The sequence below is a fragment of the Branchiostoma lanceolatum genome, chromosome 2 (genome assembly GCF_035083965.1).
Source record: "Branchiostoma lanceolatum isolate klBraLanc5 chromosome 2, klBraLanc5.hap2, whole genome shotgun sequence".
NCBI classification, from domain to species: Eukaryota; Metazoa; Chordata; class Leptocardii; order Amphioxiformes; family Branchiostomatidae; genus Branchiostoma; species Branchiostoma lanceolatum.
This window is the reverse complement of record NC_089723.1, coordinates 19616962-19641912: the sequence shown is the minus strand read 5'-3', so window position 1 is coordinate 19641912 and position 24951 is coordinate 19616962. Positions and strand designations below refer to the sequence as shown.

Below are 24951 nucleotides of genomic sequence, written 5' to 3'. Positions count from 1 at the left end.
AATGGACTTCATACAATACTATAACAACCAATTGTGATATTTTTTTCTCTGCCTAGCACTGTGCCTCAGCTTAGCAGCTGTCCTTTGCCAGGCCCTGAAAAGTATCACTGAGGTGACGATTGATACAGTTTGTGAAAATTCTGGAAATCAGCACACTCATGTCAAGGATACAATTGTAATTATGGAGTCAAAAGCAGCAATATACAATCATGTACCTCCACAAATCCTATTATTCCGTGTGCGTTGTCATTGGACAGGATGGTGACAGTCACTTCCCCATAGCTGCCAATCTCAGCCCCGCCAGTCGGATCAGACAGCGTGACGGTGAACGACTCGTCGCTCTCAGGGATCTCATCATTGACGATGGGGACGATCACAGTCAGAGTTCTCATGTCGGGTTCAAAGGTCAGCTCTCCCGACCTGTAAATTTGTGGGTGATAAAAGGGGAATTTCAGGTGGACATTTTAGCACATACTGAGAAACAGTGATAAAAATTGCCCCCAAGAAACAGCAAAATATACAAGGCATAATTGCATACATCTTTTAGCATAACATTATTGTGAACATCAGAAGTTCAACCAAAAAGCAAAATTGTTTTCATTTCATCCCAAATTTACAAAGTTCCATCATCACATAAATGCAACACAAATCCCACAGCTACATACATTGTACTTAAAGCATTGACATCTCACCTTGCTATAAAGTCAGACCCGTCCCCTGTAGTTGTCACTTCAAAGACAGAGGATGTGAGTGACATGGATCCATCACCATAGTTAGCACAGGCCAGAAAACTTGTACTCCCACCATTGTAGGTGGGGGCAATGACAGGGTACAGACTGTAGCAGGGTGGGCCATCCAAGAGCTGTACAAAGTTGGAAAATTGATTAGACATCTCTGAATAATAGTTATGGTTGTAAATCATGTACATGTAATAGGTAAACACACAAGAGAAAATTCAAATTTTTCAATGGTGTTTTATGATAAGGTGGATACAGACATGTATATGGACAGTGTGTGGACCCTTTTGTAAAAAGAATATGAAACATACCTTTGTAAACAAGTTGTCAATGCTGTTCCAAACAAAGATTTCAGAGTCACTGTCTGTGTTGGCAATAACCAAGTGTTCTGGAAGTAAAAAGAAACATTGCATTAGATCATCTCTCATTTCAGTGCAGCCATTGTTAAAAGGAAAGAACAAATTGTCATGAACTAAAGAAAATGGGACCTTACCCAGTCCACTAGGTGCAGCATACACCTGGGCAGCCTGAGCGCTGTAGGTGTCGATGTTCTGGTGGACTAAAAACCTGGATGACTGAGAGTCAAACCTGTACACAATGGAAGTCACTGACGTTGTGCCACCTGCAAAACCAAAAAAACAAACACTTGAACAATGAAACCCCATTTCTATCTACTCCTAGTGTCATCATTTATCAAATTTTACTCTAACTGGATTTTTTTCTAAACTGAACCAAACCAATACATGCATCATCAATACTCAAAAGCCACCGTTTGTATTTACAGTATTTTCAGCACCAAGGACAGTGCTACTTATCAGCTAGGCGTTTATGTGCTATCTCGGACACCTACCGTTGTCTCTGCTGTTGGTGAACACCACATAAGTGTCACTGTTGATCTGGAATGACTCCACATCTGTTGCTCCCAGTGTGTTGATTGTCTGGGGGTTACTTGTGTCAAAGCCACTACCCCCCCAACGATATATCGCAGACCTGGAAAGATACATGTAATCAAGTAAAACAAGTCTAAACAAAGTTCATTGTTGATGATTGTTTTGTTGCATGAAATGTCGATATATCATTATGTACCTGATAAAATCCACATTATCTTATAACAAGCCATACCATCTAAAATCTGATAGAGATCCAAATGTAGCAACATGGGACTTACGTGATCTGGAAATTCTGTTGTGACGAGTCATAGTGGTTGGCAATAGCCAGGTACAGCTGGTTGCCAATCTGGAAAATTTCTAGTGCAGATGCTCCAAACGTTGGAATGCCCTGAACAGGTACGAACTGGCCTGCTGTCCATTGAAACACCTGTGGACAAATGAGAGCAGAAAATGTCAAAAATCATTTCACCAAGGCAAGGCTGGCAAAAATGTTCATTATGTTCTGATGTTGATTTATGGACAGTCTTGTAGCCATTAAGAGCTAAAATCTTAATTTACTACTGTTATAATATTTACAGAGAATTCTTTACAATAGATGCCATTGAAAGTACCTGTGAGTTGATGTTGGTCTGCTGTGCATTGTCCATGTAGTTTGCCACAACGAGGTAGTGGGAGCCAGCTGAACTAAAGTAAGCAATGTCTCGTGCACCAAGGGTATTCATGTTTTGCACCTAGGAAAGAAGACAAGCACATTCCTGAGTATCATTTTGAAATTGAAATGTTTGAAGACTTAATAATGAAAAAACATGTAGTCTAGTAACTTTCATTTCAAGGATGACAAAACAACAATCTAATAGATGTAAAGGCTAAGGGTACTTGAAATGTATCCATTCAGGATATAAATAACATAGCTCCATAAAATTTGGATATCAACATATCTACATGTACTGTGAAGACATTTCATACCACAAGCAGTGTTCCGTTAGAAGTGACGCGGTATATCCTGGACATGGCCTGGAAGCGACCGGCGCTGCCGTAGTTGGCTACAGCCAGGTACCAGCTCCCATCTATGGAGAACGATGTGCAGCTACTGCCACCATCAGTCTCTATGGACTGTAAGAAAATGTAGACATTGACAGGGGAAAGTTCAACGTGAAAACCAGGACATAGATGACATATGAGTTGCTACTGATAGAACTGTAACAACATGCCAAAATCAACAGCATAATCTCCCTGCATATAATGTATGGCTCTGACTAAACGTAGTTCCTGATTGTCTATTTGCTTCATTTGTACAACTTTTAAGAAGCATGCTTTTTCACTGAATGACTACCATGCTTAAGGAAATAAAGGCATCTAATGAAGAAAATATACCAAAAATTCTATTTTTCTATTCTTTATTTTGTCAAGATAAAGACAATACATGCAGCACCTAAGCAAAATACTTTAGGATTGTGCTGGGGAAGGTAGAGACCAATGAATGAGTACCAATTAGACATGCAAAGACAAACATCTGCTTTTAGACTTACAACATCAAGAGAAATACTTACTTGAACAGGTACAAAGACCCCCTGCCACTTGTATAGTGTAGTAAGAGTAAACTGTGTCTCATCTGATGAACCATCGCTCCCAACTGGACTGGACAGAGCTCCCTTCTGGTCATCACTGACCACCACGAAATAAGTGTCACCGTTGACGGTGAAGGTGTGGAAGTCTCTGATGCCCCTTCCTTGAAAGGCCTGGGAAAGTGCAAGGACTGTGTCGCTTCCAGCTAGAACAGATAAAATGGACACATCTAACGTGCGATAGTGAACTGTTTTTCCTCTGATCATGAATAGTCAGAGACAGTTGTCAGTGAAAGTTCAAACTAAGACATAAATCATATTGCTTCATTAATCATACATGCACATCTAGACCTAGCATTTCCAGTTCCCTCTTTCTCATTTAAACCCACCAAAAGACACCTGTTTTGCCCTAGTTGTATAAGGTCATTGTCTAAATGATGACATGTACAGAATGTTAGGTCAAGTATCAAAGCTGTACTAGCTGGGATGTAGCTTATAAAGTTAAATCATTGTACAAAATGTAATCAATTATAATGTCTTACCTGTACTGACAGCCGACACACCCCTGGTCTGCCACCTCACAGACACAGTTCCCAGCATGCCTTTGGATCGCTCCACCTGTAGGCTCACAGTGCCGACATCTTCCTCCACTTCCAACACAGATGTCCTGTCAAGGTTTAATCAACATTCAGTGAATCTGCCTCTAACTTTTCTCCAAGGTAGACGTGCAGATTGTAAAGAAGATTTTGATTGAAATAACTTCAACAATGTCTTGCAGGTATAATATCAATTCATTTCTCCAAACAAGGTAAAACTTATTACTGTCAATATTATTTCTTCCAAACAACTAAGGCAAGTTGAGATCTTTTACCTGTTTGGAAGATTTGAAGGATAGATATCAATCCTTCCGTAGGGATAATCATTCGCCTCCACAGTGATGTAGACTGTTGTCATGTCTGACAGCTTGGCTCCTCCACTGGGGTCCACCAGAGTCACCACAAAAGTCTCTGCAAACTCAGGCAGATTGTCCATCACAGCTGAGATCTCCAGAATCTACAGAAAGAAAATGAAAGCAAACATGTTGGTACTTTATCAAAATGAGGACACCATGATGATGCACATACATATGCTTTTACTGATCCCCTTCTTTCATCAATACAAAACTTCTTTAAAAGATACAGTCCACAAAGTACAGAAGCAGAATCTTACAGTATACAGTTGTGATCAGCATCAATTTGAGCAGTTTGCTTTGCGTATTCATTGACAAGCTTTCAATAACCAATTGTGATACATTACAAAAATGTAAGTCTGAATAAAGATCAGGATAATAACCAACTCAGCTCAGCACCCTAGTGAACTTGGTCCAACCAGGGTGTTGAGCTGAGTTGGTCTAATTAGCCATGGGCCGAGTTGGTTGAAGCATCTACTATCCCTGATTCTACATCTGTTGAATAGTGTGTTGACAGAAGAATGAATACAAGATGGATAAGGATGACCACCATAGTTGGATGATGAGATACCCTAATATAAGACTACAGCATCTCTACTCACTGCCACATCCTCCATAGGCAGAAATCTGACGAAGCCATCAGTAGGCAGAAGGTCCATGACTCCAGCTGACCCGTCCAAGTGTCTGACCGTGTACTGCACAGTGACCTCTCCAAAGGTTCCTGGCCCTCGAACGATGCGTAACTGAGCAACACTGTTGGCTGTGGACTCCATGGTGGCCTCGTTCAGTGACACATTGGCAGATGTCTCAAATGATATGATACCTTGTGCATCATCATTGGCCAAAATGGTGATGATAGCTGTGGGGGTAAAAAAAATGGATGTACGAGTTAGTTTGAAATACTTAAGAGCTGATACATGTATTACATGTACCTTCTACTACAGTAAATGCATTAGTCTCTAAAATACTACTGAGTGATACAATAACTATTACTGCAGAAATTTACTCATCAATGGTGTATGGAGTCTCTGTTGGTTTCAAATTTGTAGATTGTTCTCCAAGGCAAGTGTCACTTTACATGACACAAAGACAATAATTAACTTTTTTTTCCAAAAAATGTCTTAATTTTGGAAACTTGCAACTGTGACATTAAGACTACAATAATTTCATGCTAACCCTTGCTCGGTTGTCCCAGCTCCAGTCCAGGGGAAGGCAGGCTCAGAACAACCTCAAACACTTCATCACCCTCAGGGATATCATCATCAAAGATGGAGACAGTGATGTTGTGCAAGTTTTCACCATCTGTATAGAACAGGGTCTGCAAACACAAGAGACAGGTAAATATATGCCACATTTAAATGATCATCATCATCATCATCATCATATCACAGGCCAACAGGGTAGGTTGAGTACTATCATAATAGTGTACTGTACACTAATCCAGCTTGTATCAAAAGAGAAAAAAAATGCAGCAAATTCCAAAAGTGTAACATCAAGAGGAAACAATCAAACTAGCAGGATCTTACCTCTGTATCCAGGAAGTAGTCGTCTCCCAGAGAGGCCTGTCGGTTCTGAGGATAGTAGATGACGGACACGTCACCATATGTGCCTCTGTCTCTCAGCACCATCAGAGTGAGGTTCTGGTCACGTTCCTCCACAAAAATACTGCAAATAGGAACGGGTTGAATATTTGAGCTTTTCTTTCAGATACATATATTAGCTAAGATATATATCACAAAAAAACAGAAAATTGTAACCATTCTGGAAAGTATCAAAGCTAAAAGGGAAACATACAAAGCTTGTAATGAAAGGGTAGTCAAGAGACTTTTGCTTGGTCAGTTAGAGATAATCTCGGGAGTACCAATCATATGAAGGACATATAAATTTGATATAACATCATACCTTGCACTGCCTGCTGGGAAAATCATGACACCCTTTGTCCCATCATTGGCATCAATAGACACTGTGGCTAAGGTGCTTCCTTCATCTGGAAGAGATACATGATGCACATGAATTGATGATGTCATCCTCCTCACACCACAGGCAGCAAGTTAAAACCAAGAAGACACTTCAACAGCCAAACACTACTCATAAGACTGAAACTACTAAAGATTTCAATGTAAATTTTCCTCAACATCATCTTACCAAAGATTTTTAAAAAAAGAAACTCTCTGGTTGTATGGATTCTATAACAATTGGGTTAAAGTGACTTGGTAAGAACCTTGCTAAAACGTATACATTAGACAAATTGGCACGAAACCTTACCAAGTTGAGGAGGGTATGTGGAGGTGTTTGGGTGGATGAGCTCAACTTCTGTGATGTTCACCAGGAAGACTTCTACAAGCTCAGGAATGTCATCCTGTAAAACACGCAAAATAAAATTAACAAGATTTTCAGTGGCACAGAAACACAAGTGTTGTAGAACAAGAATAGATTTTCAAGCAAAAGTTGAATTAACATTCAATCTTGGCTACATGGTAAAGAGATGGCATAGATTAGAGAACAAAAAAAGAATGAAACAAAGACATGATATAAAGAAAGTTTGGTCTTTGATATTCAACATAAAGAGAATGCAGTTACATAATATTATGCAATACCAAAGGGTATCACAACTATGACTCAGATTGAATGATTACCTCCAGTATATCAATGCCTATAGTGGTGGATGTCATTCCATCAGTCATGTCAACATATCCCACTTCTGCAGTGAAGTCTTCCATAGGAGTTGCCAGGGCTACGTCAGAATTCAGGACAACAGTGCTGCCATTCATGATCTCGTAGTATACACGAATAGTACCTGTAGAAAGAAATAAGTTCAATGAACAAAGAGAAATGAACAAATTATGCCATTGTGAAAACTTAAGGTTTAGCCAATCCTTTTCATATAATGTTCTTCTTTGCACGCCTATGAAAAAGTCTGTAATACTGTTCATTATTCATTATTTTTGAAGGGACTTACTTTTGGGGTAGAAGTGAAAAGGTGGTTTTCCCTGTGCTTTAAGTTAGCGGTTGAAACAATTATTTTGTACAGTTGTAGTAATATATTGAAAACCCTTATTTGCAGTGCAATTTGTGTTGGAGAGGTCACTCAAAAATTAAACTGCCATGAATGTTTCAAACTTTACAGTTAGCATCTGAAATGAAAAAAAGGTTTGTTTCTTTGTTTACTAAGATCTCCATTAGGCTAGCGTTTAATTCTGACAAATTTCACACTATTTTTCCTGGAGTCCGCTTACACATTTAATACATTAGATATGATTAAAACAAATGTGATAAGTTAGTTGTTGTCTTACCAATGGCTCCAAACTTCCTGTCCAGGAACAGCTGAATGGTAATGTTGCCCTCTGGTGTGCTGACCAGTTTGGAGGAGGCTGCCAGCCCGACCACGCCGTGTGGCTCATTACTGGCCAGGATGGAGATGACAGCTGTGGAGCCAACAGGGTCTAGCACAGCGCTGCCCCCTACTGTCACACCTGGAACATGCAAATTATAATTTGATGTTATAAAATCAAAACATTAACATCTACTAACATAATCCCAACAGAGGCACATAATTCTGTCAAAACATATCTCCGACATGACATCCCCCAGTATGATGCACTTCTGTACATCTAAACCGTGCATACCTTAGGGGTGCTGCACAAGAGACCTCTGAAATCCAAAGTTTTTGAAAGGGATTTATGTAACCCGCAGATTAATGTCAATGGAGGTTATAATGACACTTAAAAGTTCATGACTACATAAATTATATTAACACTATAAATTTCTCTTAATTTCAAACCGTGTACATTTCTATCATGACTTTGCAGACATCATACTGTTCATTTTTCCTGTCACACTCAATTGCCATTCGACCACTCTATGTGTCATTACCATACTCCATGCTACCATAGATTTTTACTTGCAAATCAGTCATTCTGTTGAAACGCTTTGATGTTGACAACATGGGAACCATAAACGCAATTATGCTAAAAGCATGGTTGTTGAGCATTTTTGTAAATGGTAATTTTCTTACCTTCAGTTTGTGGATCGCTTAGTACAATCTGGTACTCCTCACTCGTCTCTGGGACTTGGTCATCCAGGACATGTAGGGTGATGTTCACTGAGAAAATGCCCTGAAAAATAACATATTATACAACAACTTGTAAGATTTAATCCAAACATGCCAGTAGTATACTGTCATATTTCACCAAATCTTTCATACAGCTGAGAAAGCGCCCACTGAAAGTTTTTTTTAGTCAAAGCCAAATTTTCAGTTATCAAATGCTTATGTTTCACTAATAAAATCAATGAATATTAAGTATTTTGTGACTTTTACAAAACATGACATTCTACTTACATCTTCAAACACAACTGTTCCATTGACTTCAGCGAATCCCTGTTGAAGAATATTTCTCTGCCTTTCCTCTATGTGCCAGGGTACAGTCACCCTGCCTGCTGCAGAGTTCCTCACCACCTCCAGCTGTAGGGCTTGGCCTGTGTAACGGACAGTAAGTTTAGAGTACAGCCTTCTCAAAATTCACTGTATTTTGATTAATATATACCTAACCCAGTCTTTGATACATATAACAAAGTCTCAAGCTGGCTGCATGGCCCTAGTAGCAATTGCATTGAGGGTTGACTCTTTGGTTCCACTGCTTTAATCCACATTTTTTACCTGAATCTGTTAGATAGCAAACCACTTGCAAATTCCTACAAACATAGTTTTCACAACTAATAGTTCATAAACAAGAGGAGTGTTTACCTTCTTGCCCAAGGATGGACCTGGAGTTGGTACTGAACCCTACTCGTCCAGCCACATTGTCATTGGCCAGAATAGAGATGGTAAATGAAGACTGGGCAGGGTCAATGGTGGCCCCACCAAGTGGGTTTTGCAGCTGGACAAAAATTGTCTCTGTGACCTCAGGGTTGGGGTCATCTACTATTCCAACAATGACGTCTGAAATAAAAGAAAATCATTTAGACCTCAACCTTTTTAAGAATCTGGTATCCTAGATGTTTGATACTCATATGGAAAAGAATTCTGAGCTGTTTTGAATCTTGGAAAGCATTCAATTTGGTACTCAATGGCACTCCTATCATTAACACAAAAGTACCTGTCCCTGGTGCTGAATGACATTCAAACCAACAAAAGTTCTTGTCCTTGGCGCTGAATGATATTGAAAGCAACAAAGGTGCTTGTCCCTGATGCTGAATGACATTCAAACCGACAAAAGTGCCTGTCCCTGGTGCTGAATGACATTCAAACCAACAAAAGTGCTTGTCCCTGGTGCTGTATGATATTTAAACCAACAAAAGTGCTTGTCCCTGATGCTGAATGACATTCAAACCAACAAAAGTGTCTGTCCCTGGTGCTGAATGACTTTCATACCAAAAAGGTGCCTGTCCCTGATGCTGAATGGCATTAAAACCAAAAAAGTGCCTGTCCCTGGTGCTGAATGACATTCAAACTGACACAAGTGCCTGTCCCTGGTGCTGAACAACATTCACTCTCTCTCCCTGGCATTGAATGACTTTCACACTGACACAAGGGTCTGTCCCTGGTGCTGAATAATATATGTATTGAAAAGATTGTCTGTCTTTGGTGCTGAATGACATTCAAACAAACATAGGTTTCTGTTCCTGGTATCAAATGCTTAATTTCTTTGAAAAAATGTTTGAGAATTATACCTCATTGCTGCCAATGAAGATATTTACAGCCAATTGATGAAAACATCTATTTTATATTTAGGAATATTGGAGTCCTTACATTTCTTTGTCTCTCCCTCCTGATACATCAGAGCACCACCACTGGACCTGTAGTCATCAGTATTGGCTGTTCCACCAGCGACGGCCCAGGTAACCCTCACCTCTCCTATGGTACCGCCTGTTGTGTCAGAGGACAGGGTAGAACATTACTGATAACATATGTACCAGTTAGAAGGTTGAGCTCTCTTCTAGTCTGACACATTAAGTGACGCCTACATAATACAGAAAAAAGTCACTCCAGGGGCATCACATCCTGGGATAACCCCTTATTACAACAGTTAATAAATCTTTGTGTGTCTAATGCACATTACACTCTTACTTGTCCTAACAATTATATTAAACAAAACAATGATGTGCTGTTGACCTTTCTACCTTTATAACACCTTGACCACAATTCAAATACAGAGGAATATCAAGAAAAGAAACATATAACAACCAAATACAGTGGAATATCAAGGAATGTTACATATGACAAACACCACTAAGACTACAGCATTGTTGTAACAGTGCATACCTATTCTTTCCACCACCAGCTCCACAGACTGAGAAGTCTCCTCCACTTCAATACTTTGCGCACCTTGCCCCAGACGACTGCTGTAGATGGCAAACTGTCCATTAGCTGCATCGTTGGTCTCTATGGTAACCGTTGTCACGGCAACGTCTCCTAGACGTGGGTTATTCTCGGGGACAGTGGAGGCTCCCCCGGCCAGTTCCACTCGCAGAAGTTGTACAAGGAAGGACTCGTCGAGCTCGGGGACTGTGTCGTTTATGATTTGGATGGGAATGTCGAAGAATGGCAGTCCACCAGGGAAGGTAATCACATCGCTCTGGTGGGACACAAAGTCCACACCTGGCTGTGCTTGGCTGGCATACAGTTCATTGGCCTGGAAAAGATAGGGCTTGATACTTAAACCGAAAATACAGTAATTCCTGATATCAAGTTGCTCTGTCACAATAAAGATTCACACACTTAAACATAATTTACTATCTAGACAAAACATGGAAGATGATCTCCACAGAATATAATTTCCAACATGCAGGATAATCAATGTTACAATTGCATAACATCATTTCATCTAAAATGGTGAAAAAGTAGCTCTTACATCAACAGTGTCCTTTTGATAGTAGTCTGTTCCACTGACAGTCGTGTCTACTTGACTGCTGTCCACAGCAACCATCCAGGAGCAGTTTCTGTCTGCAGAGCTGTACTGGAAGGATGAGCAGGCTCTCTCCAGCAGACAGACTCTTGCACATGCCTCCAGTGGGTTACTTTCTCCAGACACATCCACAAAGGTAGTGGGAGCTTTTAAAAGAAAGTAAATTTAAAATAAAACAACACAACTATTTCAAACATCAAATTGCTAAGTGAAACAGGTCAGTACACAAGCTGCAGTTATTATGATTTTCAAACATGACCAAATAGTACCAGAACAATGAATTTCTGGCACATAACACAAATGTCCATAGCCTTACCTGATTATGAATAACATTTACACCAACAAAGGTGTCTGTCCTTGGTGCTGAATAAAATTCACACTGATATGAGTGCCTTTCCCTAGTGCTGACATGTGCTGAATGACATTACAACCAGAAAAAGTGCCTGTCCCTGGTGCTGAAGAAAATTCACCCTGACACAAGTGTCTGCCCCTGCCCCTGCCCAACAAAAATGTCCACAGCTTTACCATTGATGATGCTTCCTTGGACTGCAGAGGAGAAGTAACTCATCACAGTACGGCCCATCTGACCAGCTATTTCTATCAGGTCAGTCATCCCAGTGCTGTAGTACAGGCTGAGGTCCCCAAATGTGCCATAGCTACAAGGGAGCAATTTCTCAATTAGTTCAGTTCATTCTACCTTGATCTATTCTTATATTTCATACCCAAAAATCATTTCCCAGAAGCATAGAAAAGCACATCCTTTATTTTGTTCCTGTAGCATTTGTGTGTCATCTGTGTAACATTGCCACTTTGTCATAAAACTTCCAAATAGCACACAATGCATTAATCTTTTATTTTGTATCTGACAGGTAACATATGTATGTGCCATCTGTACTACTTTGACTTGTACAAGCTGAATTTTATGAGCACATGTAGTTAAGTATGGTTTACCTTCTGTTGACTCTGATCAAAGCTGTATTTTCACCAACAAGGCTTTCCTGAACACGGAAGCCGGAGGAGGCAAACTGCACCACACCATGGGGGTTGTCGTTTGCTGGTATGGTGATTCTTGAGACACCCTGACTGGGGTCAATGTTGGCCTCCTGCCCTTCCTCTGTGGTTACTGTGGCCTTGACTAGAGTGATTTCTACCACCTGAAAATGATTGTTACCAAAATTTCACTTTGGGTTTCCAGCAAGTAAGTTTATCTACATTGGCCAGTGAGATAATAACAATCTAGATTTATAACATAAGCTAGCTTCAACAAAATGTAAACAGATTAACAAAGTCCCCAGTTAATCCATTGGCTATCTCCACAACTGCCTCAATGCCCTATGATTATAGACAGGTGGTTTAGATAGTGGGTTGAATGTACCCAGAAATCTGTATCACAAGCCAGGATCTTGGACATTGTCCTGGATGCTCTAATTTGATGTAAAAGAGGCCATCTAACACCAAAGCCTAACAGTCATTTCTGATATTGTACAAGTAACAATGTATTTAAGGATGACAATCCTTCAAAACATAGTGCTGACATTTTGTGTTCTGGTTAAAGTAACTTTCCTTACCTCATCATCCTCTGGCACATTGTCAGACAGAACTTCAATCATGAAGGATTCCTCCCTGTCATTACTGACAAAGTTCAGTACACCAGACACTGGCCGTATGTCATCAGAGGCAGTTATACCTGAAATAACATAAATGATTTTAATGCATCCTGTTGCAACCATTACAATGCACAACATGAATACAAGTCAAGAAATACTTGAGACGTAAGTTGGGTTTCAGAACAGCAATGGGTAAGACATACAAGCCCCTGGGTTTGTAATGATTCAAGAGGACTGCCAAGTCTGCTGTAAGTAACTAAGGGTAGAGTAAAAGTTCTAACCACACTGTTGATTCTAAGCCCTTACTTTTCTTCACACTATACCTAATATATCTACTCATGACACCAAAGGAGCAACTGTGAATAACTTATACCATTGATGGTTCCTGTCCAGTCCACAGTCACAGTCCCCATTGCTCCACCAGATCTCAGCACAGTCAGCTGCAGACTGGTTGTTCCAGACTCTGGCTCAGCTACCGTATGGCTGTTGACCTCAAAGCCTGAAATAAAAGACAACACAGTTAACTTATTAGGCAGCATAACTGTATAAAACAGGTAGAAGGTATTCTGACTTGTAGATATCTTCGTTGTGAATTGTTTCAATACAGAGATAATGTCTTGAGTCTTGCCCTTCATGTCTGCAAAAGCAAAGACCACTGATTTTACACCTTCCCAAAAATAAAAGAAACTTAAGGCAAATTATCCTCATCTTGATGTTGGTCAAGTTGGCCTGATTATTTCATAGATTATTTTTTATCATATCACAAATATTGGTTGACCAAAAACCCATCTACTTGTATGAACTTCTTTCTAGTGTGACATCAGGCACTTACTGAAGACACCATGTGGATCATCAGACTTGTCAATGGTGACGAGTGTTTGGGTGATGTTGCCCAGCACAGCTCCTCCAGTCAGTCCTGTTGACAGTAGTTCCACAGTAAACATCTCCTGCAGCTCAGGGTCAAGGTCATCTACGATTTCTATGGGAACCATCTTGGTGACCTCTCCATCAGACAGGATGATGTCTGAGGCGATGATGTTGTAGTCATCAGGCCTGGCAGTGCCTGGAGTAGTCCTGAATCTCACAGAGACCTGTAAAGAAAACACCATTTAATAATCTGAGTTGTGAACAACCGAAGCAAATGGCAAAGTCTTGTGAAGCGAGTTGGCTTTACGCACCACGTGCAAGAGGATGAGTGAGTGAGTGAGTGAGTGAGTGAGTGAGTGAGTGAGTGAGTGAGTGAGTGAGTGAGTGAGTGAGTGAGTGAGTGAGTGAACAATGAAGGTCTTTTTGATTCTAATCTCATGTTTACTAAGAAGATTGCTTAGCAACACTAAATGACCAAAATTACACCTGGTGCAACAAAGGTCCACAGTTAGCAATGTCAGGTTAGGTATAAAAAAACTGAAACATGTAACCTTCATTAACATTCATTTGCCAGATTACATATTTTTGCCACTTGGAAAAGCAGTGTGTTTGAGAGATCTCTGGTGCATCACCCCTGGTACATATTTTTGTATGCACACTGGGGGACTTGCATTGGAGATCTTATTCGACACATTTTTCAGGATGGCGGATATATGTAACCTGGCGGCATTATGTTTAGTAAATTAAGTAGTCTAAACCAGTTTGGAACAGTGTCACCCAAACTTTTTTTCTCTTTTACAGTTATATCTTGTCAGCAAGAGGCATGCATAATCTGCAGAGATCTTCCTTACCCGTCCAAATGCGCCTGCAGTTCTTGTTACATTGAGGAAAGGTCCGGTGACATCCTCATCAACCATGACACTGGTGGCCGACAGCTGTAGGATCCCGTTGGCATTGTCGTTCTGCTGAATGATGATCTCTCCGATTGCCTCACCAAGCATGCCAACACTGGGGGAACCTGCCACTGAAATTTTGGAAGAGTCATTTGGCTGAATAGCAACAACAAACAATCCAGAAAAGCAGTTGGAATCAAATGTTCCTCAAAAATTCTGCAGGAGTTATATTCTAATTTCTTCCACAAGTTTTTCTTTCAGACAAAAAAGATGCAAGGATTGCCCAAAAGCAAAAATGTGAATACTAACCTGGCCTTTGCTGGCCTCCACTTCTTAGTTCTGCTCTGAGTAACTGCACAAACACCGACTCGTCTCCCTCAGGGATTGTGTCATCAAAGATGCTGATGTGGATCTCTGTTGAGTTGGTCCCAGCAGGAAAGTCAACGTACGACTCCTGGTACTGGAAATCTTCTGTTTCTGATGCACGGCTGTCGATGCAAATAAAAAGTAAAAAAAAAAGTAAAATTAACATTTGGCATTCAGAACTTTAGAGGCTATGGTCAATGTCCTTTAATTCAGTATGGACTGAGTCAGTGCAAATAGACTCAATTGTTGGATCACAAATAAGTGTCTTCTTAGGACCTCATCTTAAAGATCACAACAACCAACTCTAGCTACAGAACAACTTCTCCATTATTCAGTCTTAAGAATTAGTATTATAAAATCAATAACTTACCCAGCTACTACAGGGAGCCCAGGAGGGTTGTCTCCATTCCTCAGTGTCCTGTAGAACACTCGTATATTTCCCATCTGTCCTCCTTCTCGAACAACCTGACAAACAGACAGATTTTCATTAACATTAACAAACAGCAACAGCCACATAAAGCATTGGTCCAAATCCTAGAAAACACTCTGACAATAGAACCATAATATTTTCTCTCTTATCTATCATTTCTCCTTTTGTTAATATCATTTAGACTTCTGTCTGAATGAAAAAGTGCATTTTTCCTGAAAAATGAAAACCATTAAATTCTAAAAACTAATCTAAGGCTGCTTAATCTAAGTCATATTTTAATATCTCAGAATTCTCAGGTCTACATTGTGTATTCGTACCATCAGAGTGACAGTGGTGTTTTCTTCCTCCACATACACAGGCTGGGAGGTTGCATCAAACAGGAAAACACCGTAGGGGTCATCGTTGGCCAGGACAGTAACAACTGCAGACTGCTTATTGACATCTCCAGGTCGGCCAGCAGAAAAGTTGACCAGACAAACTACAAACTCCTCATCCAGCTCTGGGTCCTGTGAGTACATTTGAATGTTAACTTATAATACAAACTTAAAACTTATAGTATACAAGTGTATTACTAACTTAGCCTATAGCACTCTGAAGCAGTTACAGAGTTAGGCAGCAGGGAGAAGGTTTAAGATTTTACGTTGTACTATAAACAACAAAATACATGTACACGCACAGGATCTGCACACTTCCATTATAAAGCAAAAAAATTCAGAAAAAGCAGATGTGAAGGAACATGGTTGGCTTTGCAAACTAATGTTAATGGAATTCAACTTTCCCAGTGTGGGAGTATTAGACTTAAAATCATGCAGGCACTTGACACTAGCAGGGTTGATCCTACCCTCAAAAAGTATACTATCCCAGGTTGCAAAAAGAATATGAGCAAGACCAATAAGCCTAAGGGTTAACTCACATCATCTGAGTTGATTGTGAGATTGAAGACAGCAGACATCTGTCCTGGTGGTATATAAACAGTCCCATTGTTGTCAGCAAGGTCCAGGCCTGGGTCTGACTCCACCTCCCAGAACACCGTAACTCCACCAAGGGCATCTCCTGTACGAACAACCTGGAGGGAACGGATTGGTGTGAAATTAACTATCTTGGTTATCTTAGGTATGTGAGGACATAGCATAAGCTATGTGTTCCTTCACAGGAACACATCTAACTTTACTGTTTGTCTTTTATCTCTTTTTTCATGAGGAAACACTCTACGTTCAAACAGTAATCACTTGCAAACACCAATCTCCATATGAGGAAATCAAATTGCAGCCTTGGAAACACACACATTTGCATAACTTCTAACAACACAAATATGACCTAAACAATTGATTTGTACCTCAAGAGAGACAACTGAAGCTCCTCCATCATCCTCATTGGCTGTCCTCACAAGTGAGTTATCAGCAAACTGGACTGTACCATAAGCACCATCAGAAGCCTCAATAACCACTGTCATGAACCTTCCTGTGTCCAAAACTGCCCCTGTTGGTAGATCAGAAAATATCACTAGTCTTAGTCTTTGAATCTGCTGCTTTGGGATGAGAAAAAATAGACCATTCTGGCATCTAATAGTCTATGCTTAAAAATTTGAATGGTTAGTTTCTTCAGCTCCTAGGAATCGATGTGAAGCCCTCTTGAAAGTCACAGATACAGGCAAATAATAGATTATACACTGTTCTAAAGAGCTGTGACGTTAGTCAGGAAGTAGGGACAATAATGTTGCTCTAATGCTTAAGTCAGACCAAGCGTCGGTTGATTATATAATAATCGCATTACCTCCTCCTGTTGGGTTGGTGAGCTCAACAGTAAAGGTCTCATCCAGCTCTGCCATGTTGTCATCAATGATGCCGATCTGTATTGTCTTGAATCTCTCATGATCTCTGAACTGCAACTCCCCAACAGCATTCTTGAAAAGAATTCAAGACAATAACATAAAAAGACTGCTCTACAAAAGGAAACAATTTTCCTCCACATCCTTTGCTTTAAGCAATAAGCATTGTGGTACATTCAAAAGTGATGAATTCTGATTGGTTGACAATGTTTTGATAAGGGACTCTGAGACATTATGCACTTTTAGTATGTGTATACCGGTGGCTTATCTGATGCCACAGAAGTTTACTACACATGATAACTCTAAATCTTAGGCATCATGAACCTTGAAGCCAAACAATTCTATGGCCTAATTTGAGGGCTTTAAAAGTGTGTTATTCATCAGAGCAAATCACAAGTTATATGTCGTGGACCATACTTGAATACTGGAATGATGTACAATTTTAGAGAATATTGGAACCTGAAGTTTGTGCTTGTTTCAAATTGTTAACATAGAATTAAGTTGCTGATGATGACTCACCTGGAAGTCTGCAGAAGTAGATGCAGTGTTGGAGATAGCATTGTACTCCACAGACACGGCCCCTACAGACCCCTGTGCTCTCACCACCAGCAGTGTCACAGTCCCAGCCTCCTCAGCAACGTACTTAGTCAGGTTCTTAGTGGCAGGTGGGATGACTGGGTCTCCAGATGCAGGTTGAGACCCCAATGAAAACTGGAAAAATATACATTTGCTCTAATCACCATAGTTTTTAAGTGCAGGATTCATTCCACTGGACTAATTCTTTGGGCCATTTGAACTAAAGATGTTGACTTGATACATTGTGGTATGTGGATAATGGTTAGACATCCAGGTAATAAGATATGAAAGGTAACAGTTACACACACAAGTTGATGAAATTCTATCCAGGTGCAAGAGTAACTGTTACCTTGCATTTATACACAGTGATGTAACAAAATAAACACCACCCAAACTTCAGTTCCAACTTGAGTAACTGTAACCTTGCATTTATACACAGTGATATAACAAAAATCAACACCACCCAAACTTCAGTATCAACTTGAGTAACTGTAACCTTGCATTTACACACTGTGATATAACAAAAATCAACATAACCCAAACTTCAGTACCAAGGAAAGGGAATAACGGTTGTCTTGCAGGAGATGCATGCAACGGCTCATTTCTTTAAATCTTGCAGCAATGAACCTATCTCTGTGACTGACCTGGAACAGCCCATACGGGTAGTCATTCTCCACCACTGTGATGTTGTTGACAGCTGCTTCGCGGCTGATGCTGGCACCGCTGGTGGGAGTTGACCCCTCCACACCGTCACCTGACTCCACCTGGGACAGTACCACCTGGAAACTTTCATCCAACTCTGGGATCATCTCGTCATACACCTCCACTGTGATGTTCTTGGAGGAAAAAAAGCATAACATCATGTGAAAAAAAGCTTTGAAAAGGGCTTCTATTGTTTAAAGCAAGAAGGCAAAGGAATGCAAAGGAAGGATATCAAGATTACTGTTAAGCAGCTCTCCTCCTTCCTTAAAGGAAGTTGATGGAATGAAATGTCAAAAAAAGGAAAGTCTCACCAACTAGACACACATTACATTGAAACTTACCATTTGGGTCACGTCCATGGGAAAGACAATGCTGTTATTAGAGTACACAAAGTCCTGGACATCAGTTGATGCTGTAGGAGACACTTGACGGATGACCCATGACACAGTGACAGAGTCGAAGGTCCCCCTGGATCTGGTGACAGGACAGCTGACATTGGTGCCTTCTGACGTTGGGTTGGGAGTGCAGGGTCCATAGAAACCAAACAGTCCGTTGGCATTGTCACTCTTCAGAACTGTTGAAAACAAGTACATGTAAAATGAGCAAATGTCTAGTTAGAAATTCTTTGATTTGATTTATGGCACCTTGAAGGTGAAATACCTTTAAAAGTATCTTAGGAGAAATGAATAAGTTGCTGCCTACATAGTTAATGCTGGATTTGTGGACCATTACTGTCACCAATCAGGATTAAGGACATTTCTACGAGACGTAGTGAGACAAATGCAAAGAAAGACTGTATACTTCTCACCTGTGACTGTAGCATGGCCATAAACTGGTGACACATTAGCTCCACCTTTCCCAGAGATGATCACCATTGTGAAGACCTCGTTTTCCTCAGGGATGTCGTCTTGTACAGACTGTAGACGTGCGGACTGTAGTCTGACACCCTCCGGATAGGAGAAATAGCCAGACACAGGACCAAGGCTCTCGGCTGCCTCTGAGTCAGCTAATGAACTGATCTCACTGAAAATAAATTAGGAAAAGAGCCTCTAATTATAAGTCAAAGCCATGGTAGTTTCTGAAACAAGTTTAATTAATATCAAGGATTGCAATATTATTATCAAACCTACCAATATTATGTACTGCACCCTAAAAGACAAACTGAATGTCATAAGTTTATCTTCTTTGTTATACTGATGATTTCACTGTTTTGCAATCTAGGCCCCATTGAAAATCAATTTGTCAAAATTGAATGGAAAATCCAGCTGCCTAAGAATAAACAAATAAATAAAAATAAATAGATTTCTTTATGTTAATGATTATTTATAAACTACAAATAGAAGTATATTAATGATTTTGAAAACAATATTCTAAGGTAGCTATCAATCTATCTGATTCTGAGAAAATTAACATGCAACTATACCGTGATGTGAGCTTCCTTGCATAGATCCTGACATCTTGCATGGAGCCTGTAAAATTTCCACTTCCCGGAGACACAGCGCCCACAAACAGAGCCCCGACTTCATCATCGATTGTCTGAACTCCACCTTCCAGTGCTTGGCTGAAGAAAGGAAACGACAAATAAAACATTTTAGAATATGTCTTCAAGAAAACTCAACCTATCATTGTGTTTAAAATTAAGGATATTGATTGCCTCAAACCAAGGAGACCATGTTTTGGATGCCTGCCATCTTGTACATGTATACCAGTAGTGTGTTTAGAAGCAGTATACATTGTAAATCCAAATTTGATGTTATATTCTTTGAATTTGTGAACTTGGTTTAAAAGAAAAATCAATTTTGTCATTATTTGGCATTAGATATGTCAATGGAAAATGCTGCAAGGTATCATTGGCAATATTCAGTTTGAGCAAAATACAATCCTAAATGCATTGCTGCAAGCAACACCTAATGTGACTACAACCGCGCACAACACATTGTATGGCACCAAGCCTTGAAGCAAGCCTGCTTAACATCAGTTGCGCTGTAAGGAAACCTTTGAATATTTGCTCTGTCACAGAAGCATCTATTCAGAGCCATGATTTCAGGCACATTGTGTGAAACATCAGGCACAAATTGAATGCCAAGCTAGTTGATCGAAGACACATACGGTGATGTGGTACTGTCCAACCCTATGGAAGGAGATGAACTGTTCAGATGGACACTGGAATATGGAAAATACATGCATTGACTTTTCATCTGAATAACTCAAAGTATCATCTGATTCTAAACATTTGATTTATTGCTTAACTGATTGATTTATTGGTCAATTAGTTGGTTGATTGATTGATTGATTGATTGATTTGATTTGATGGTTTGTTAGTTGGTTAGTTAGTTGGTTGATTGGTTGGTTGGTTGGTTGGATTCTTTAAATCGTTTCTAAGATCACTTTGTTTTCTTGTCTTGTATTGATTGATTGGACAATAAACCTATCTATTAAGGAATGGATTTATTGATGACTTGGGACAGATGACCAGTGTAATAGAAGTAGTCAATGCTTCCATGGTTCAACTTCATGCTCATTCCATCAGAATTCTATTTAAAAAAAACTCCATACCTTGCAGTTCCCCCAGTTTGTAACCCATCTATGTAGAAGTCCACCATGCCGTTCCCCACTGTCACTGCCATGTGGTGCCACCTGCCGTCCTGGGTGACTTGATTGGTGGAGTAGGACAGCACCTGATTTTCCTGTACCAATGAAACACAGCTACACTCAGCAAAGACATCTTCCATGGCAAAAATGGTGAAATACACAGAATAAAAGATAAGATTTATGCTTGCGTTGGACCTGTTCACCATTCATTTGAAGGGTCAACAAGAGTAGCTTATCACCCAATTTTCACTAGAGGCCACAACTGCTGAACAACCGCTTAGAGACCACAGATTTGGCAGATCACTCCACAAATTTCATAGATAAAGAACAGATTTAGTTTACACATATTGTGTTTTGTTGTCTTTTAAATCATACTTTACATCTAGCATCATATTCTAATTATGAAATCAAGGGTTTCACAGATCCAATTTACAGTCGCTCATCAGCAATCATGGTCTAGTGAAAAGGTGACCTTTCTGAAAATGGAGAAGTACACTCACAGGATTCCCAGGAACAGAGTATCTGAACCACAGGGCTGTGTCATTCACGGTGGTTCTGAGTTTGAGGGAGTAGTAGTGTTTCTCTCCATCCGGGCTGGTTTTGGAGATGACCATCCCGTCGGTGTCAGAGTCTGGCCGTACCCAGGTTGACATGGTGAAGCCAGACCTGATCTCAGCCTCTGTGGGGTGGTACTCCTCAGAAACCTGCAGGTAGGATCCTGTTTGAAGGACAAAAATGTTCAATTTAATGCTTTAATATATCAGGCAGGAGACAATACTGCTGCATTTGCTGATTTGCCATTTTTTAAAATTTCTAACGGGCATGTCACAAATCCAACATAACAGAGGAAGAGAAAAATCACAGTTCTCCGCACTGTATGAATACCATAGTCAATACATTGTATGGACAGATGTTATTAATACAGTTATCAACTAAATTTACAGGGCTTTTGCTAAAACCCCATGTGACAAGATCGGGACCTTTAGTCTTTTTCAGCATTCATTAACATTACGGTATGCAATCTTAAAAATAATTTACATATTCCACATTTAACTTTGTGACAATTTAACTGATTGTGCAGTTACTACTGACCATCAGAGCCTGTGAAGTACAGAGCCAGTGTTCCTGTTTTGTCCCGACCAGGCCTCTGTTGTACGGCTGATGTGTAGGTTCCCAACATGAACAGGTCATACACCTTAGGCAGGGCTGCAGCCAGGGACGGAGGCAGGATTTCCCACACAAGCTGGAATGGATGCACAAAAAATGGACAACAGAGTTACTTGAGGCTAGGAAAATGTTCACACTCAGCTGCATTATGACAAAACGAATGAAAGTATTTGAAATATAACAGCCGTCTTTCAGTACCAAGGACAGGGTACACTGCATTGAAAATCATCAAAAATGTTTTTCCAATGCACGGTCGAGTCCACCGACATTGAACAGATTGTCCGACAGGATGAAAAGAAGAAGAAGAAGCTTGATACATTGAGTTAAAAAAAGCTTTTCAATTTTACTCGTGAATCTTACATCATTAAGCTAAGAAGACTTTTTGCTTTTCAATAGGGCATCATTGTCAATTTCAATTCAAACTTCCTCCCACCCATCCATATCTATCTTATGTGGAAACAATCCATTGACATAGTAAAACTACATTTAATTTGTTTTGACTTTTCTAAGTCTTTTTATAAAATGTGTGATTACCTCTACATCTCCTACATCTCCTTGTGCTCTCTCGATGGTGAAGTTTGCCCCTGTGCTGCCCTCGTCCCCAGGAAGAAAGTCTTCAGCGATGTCAACCATGCTGGAGTCATCGGGGAACATGAACCTACCATATGGGTCATCGTTGGTTGGAATAGTCAAAACAGCCTCCAGGTTCTCAGCAGCCAGTTCACCACCAGGACCAGGGCTGCCACCTTATGCAAAATGTATGATTTGTGTTAGATATTCCACAGTCATTCACAGCTGTAGTGACACCAAAAAGCTGATTTTTAATAGTTTAAGACATCAGACATAAACAAGTGATTGAATGCATGATGAATGAATGAATGAATGAATGAATGCATAAATTAAAGCTTTTGAGCTTAAAAAAAGATTCATACTTAATAAAAGGGAGAGACACCCTAATGACAAAAAGGGCATTATAAAAAAAATATGCCATTAGTGCATAGAGTACAGTCACTCAAAAAAACCTACCAGTTGCATTGACCAGCCTGAGTGTGTAGTTCTTGGGGAACTCTGGGATATTGTCAGCCAGGACGAGAGCAGAGATGGGCAGCTCAATCTCTCCTTCTGCGAATGTGATGTAGCCTGAGGTGTTGTTAAACTCCTCTCCGACGGGGACCGGGGAACCTGACATGTCGTAGAACTGGTACCAGACCTGCACTTCTCCCCAGAAGCCTCTGTCTCTTACAACCCTGCATGGAAACATACAATTGAAGAGTTTAGAACTTAACCTTTAGCACACAAGTAGCCGTTTGGCACCCAATTCCCTGTTGGTTACAGGGTTAGGCAGCAGGGAGAAGGTTGATATTGAAGGTTTCTACACATTAACTATGAGTTTGTGTCAATCATTACATGCTTAACCTCTACTGACAGATACTTTGGCGTGTATATGATACATATCCATGCAAAAAAACACATTGGGAGGCATATAATTGCTGCCCATATGCAGCCCTAACTAGACTGTTTCTCTTTCTAAGCTGGAGTGTTGCTGGTTCAGTCGAAAGTCCCAACACCTTTCACAAGCAAGGTTACCATCATCACTTTTTTAAGCTTTCATTCCATGTGTACATTGTGTATACATGGACTGTTGTCAAATAATGAAACAGAGTAATACACAATTGGTATCATCAGGACTTACGTAAAGTTGACTGTGACCCCTTCCCCAGGTGCCACCTGTTCCAACTCAGCGGGTGCAAAGCTGAAGACGCCGTTGGGATCATCACTCGCTCTGATGTACACTCTAGCTGCCGTATTCCCATACACAACAGTGTCTCCTGAGAAAAAAACAACAACAACATGATGACTGGAACATCTTCCATTAAGACTGTAACAGTCAATTCAATTAAACTTTTCCAATTTTTCTGATAGAATTAAATCTACCAATCGTAAATACTGATTAGTTTTCTATATTCACATTTATGCATAAAATCATAATAAAGGCAGTCTGTTGTGTACCTGATCATAAAAGGGTAAGAAGCCTTTAAGTACCTGTGGCTGCAAAAAGCTCCACCAGGAACATTTCGTTGGTCTCAGGTCTGTCATCATCCAGGGCAGTAACCACCAGTTGTTTCTCCCTCTCCCCGACTCCAAACGTGATGGTCCCATTGGTGAACTGGAAATCAAACTCGTTTGCGGTGTCCTCTGCAGTACGATACTGTACGCTGGACACGTAGTTGGCTGATCCGTTTCTACGGACGGTTAGAGTGGCTGTTCCTGGTTCATCAATGTATACCTCTGGGTCTGAAAGATATGATATGATAATGCATTCAGCAACATATAAATTCTAAGCTACACCATACATACAGCTTTATTGTATGAAATGTCCAAAATAATTTTCCATACTTTGGAAGTCTACCAAAGGAACATCTAATGGGATTTTTCCATTCACGCTATTTGTCCAATTACTGAACACTGCATCATCTACTAATATCATGTCCATGAGTATTAAATAAAAATATTACATGTAAGTAACAAGTCTTTTACTATACAACAAAACACAGATCTACCTACTGACCTGAAAAATACACTGCATCATCATTGTGTGTAACTGTGACAGTACTTGTGGAAGGTGCACCCAAGGAGGCACCATTGGTTGGTTCAGTCAGTATGATAGTGAAGGACTCATCATCTTCTGGAATCTGCGAAAATTGCAAGGAGATTTTTTGTACTGTGTTGACATGTTTTTTTCACAGAGGACAAAAGGGGCACTGTGCCCCCATACTCTAACAATGTGCCCCCTTACCCTGGGGAGCAGATTCTCTGGCAAACATAAAATTCACTTTGACTAGGGATGCTACTAGGTCGCATGTTTCTACAGTCTTC

At 40.2% G+C, this 24951-nt stretch overlaps 1 protein-coding gene across 2 annotated transcripts in view; it reads right to left on the bottom strand.

Annotated features, from left to right (window-relative positions):
- LOC136427789 (adhesion G-protein coupled receptor V1-like) overlaps window positions 1-24951 on the bottom strand; it is a 59260-nt gene that overhangs the window by 22936 nt on the left and 11373 nt on the right. Inside the window, exons 16-65 of one of the 2 annotated variants that reach the window (XM_066416955.1) lie at window positions 24644-24767; window positions 24118-24369; window positions 23768-23903; window positions 23101-23321; window positions 22609-22820; window positions 22000-22150; window positions 21408-21625; window positions 20872-21002; window positions 20425-20478; window positions 19739-19876; window positions 19124-19338; window positions 18657-18889; window positions 18258-18449; window positions 17557-17748; window positions 16983-17112; window positions 16546-16688; window positions 16123-16275; window positions 15527-15715; window positions 15150-15244; window positions 14723-14901; window positions 14372-14544; window positions 13486-13744; window positions 13027-13152; window positions 12615-12733; window positions 11998-12200; window positions 11572-11702; window positions 10993-11192; window positions 10404-10773; window positions 9891-10007; window positions 8886-9080; window positions 8481-8617; window positions 8157-8256; window positions 7435-7614; window positions 6778-6938; window positions 6407-6500; window positions 6044-6128; window positions 5668-5806; window positions 5318-5459; window positions 4744-5000; window positions 4064-4245; window positions 3735-3859; window positions 3178-3398; window positions 2594-2740; window positions 2239-2358; window positions 1906-2054; window positions 1588-1727; window positions 1231-1359; window positions 1049-1125; window positions 693-862; window positions 216-420 (exon numbers count right to left, since the gene is read on the bottom strand). In XM_066416955.1, the coding sequence (XP_066273052.1) occupies window positions 216-420; window positions 693-862; window positions 1049-1125; window positions 1231-1359; window positions 1588-1727; window positions 1906-2054; window positions 2239-2358; window positions 2594-2740; window positions 3178-3398; window positions 3735-3859; window positions 4064-4245; window positions 4744-5000; window positions 5318-5459; window positions 5668-5806; window positions 6044-6128; window positions 6407-6500; window positions 6778-6938; window positions 7435-7614; window positions 8157-8256; window positions 8481-8617; window positions 8886-9080; window positions 9891-10007; window positions 10404-10773; window positions 10993-11192; window positions 11572-11702; window positions 11998-12200; window positions 12615-12733; window positions 13027-13152; window positions 13486-13744; window positions 14372-14544; window positions 14723-14901; window positions 15150-15244; window positions 15527-15715; window positions 16123-16275; window positions 16546-16688; window positions 16983-17112; window positions 17557-17748; window positions 18258-18449; window positions 18657-18889; window positions 19124-19338; window positions 19739-19876; window positions 20425-20478; window positions 20872-21002; window positions 21408-21625; window positions 22000-22150; window positions 22609-22820; window positions 23101-23321; window positions 23768-23903; window positions 24118-24369; window positions 24644-24767 (8211 nt within the window). The remainder of the gene's footprint in view (window positions 1-215; window positions 421-692; window positions 863-1048; window positions 1126-1230; window positions 1360-1587; window positions 1728-1905; window positions 2055-2238; window positions 2359-2593; window positions 2741-3177; window positions 3399-3734; window positions 3860-4063; window positions 4246-4743; window positions 5001-5317; window positions 5460-5667; window positions 5807-6043; window positions 6129-6406; window positions 6501-6777; window positions 6939-7434; window positions 7615-8156; window positions 8257-8480; window positions 8618-8885; window positions 9081-9890; window positions 10008-10403; window positions 10774-10992; window positions 11193-11571; window positions 11703-11997; window positions 12201-12614; window positions 12734-13026; window positions 13153-13485; window positions 13745-14371; window positions 14545-14722; window positions 14902-15149; window positions 15245-15526; window positions 15716-16122; window positions 16276-16545; window positions 16689-16982; window positions 17113-17556; window positions 17749-18257; window positions 18450-18656; window positions 18890-19123; window positions 19339-19738; window positions 19877-20424; window positions 20479-20871; window positions 21003-21407; window positions 21626-21999; window positions 22151-22608; window positions 22821-23100; window positions 23322-23767; window positions 23904-24117; window positions 24370-24643; window positions 24768-24951) is intronic. The other variant, XM_066416956.1, reaches the window with a different exon arrangement.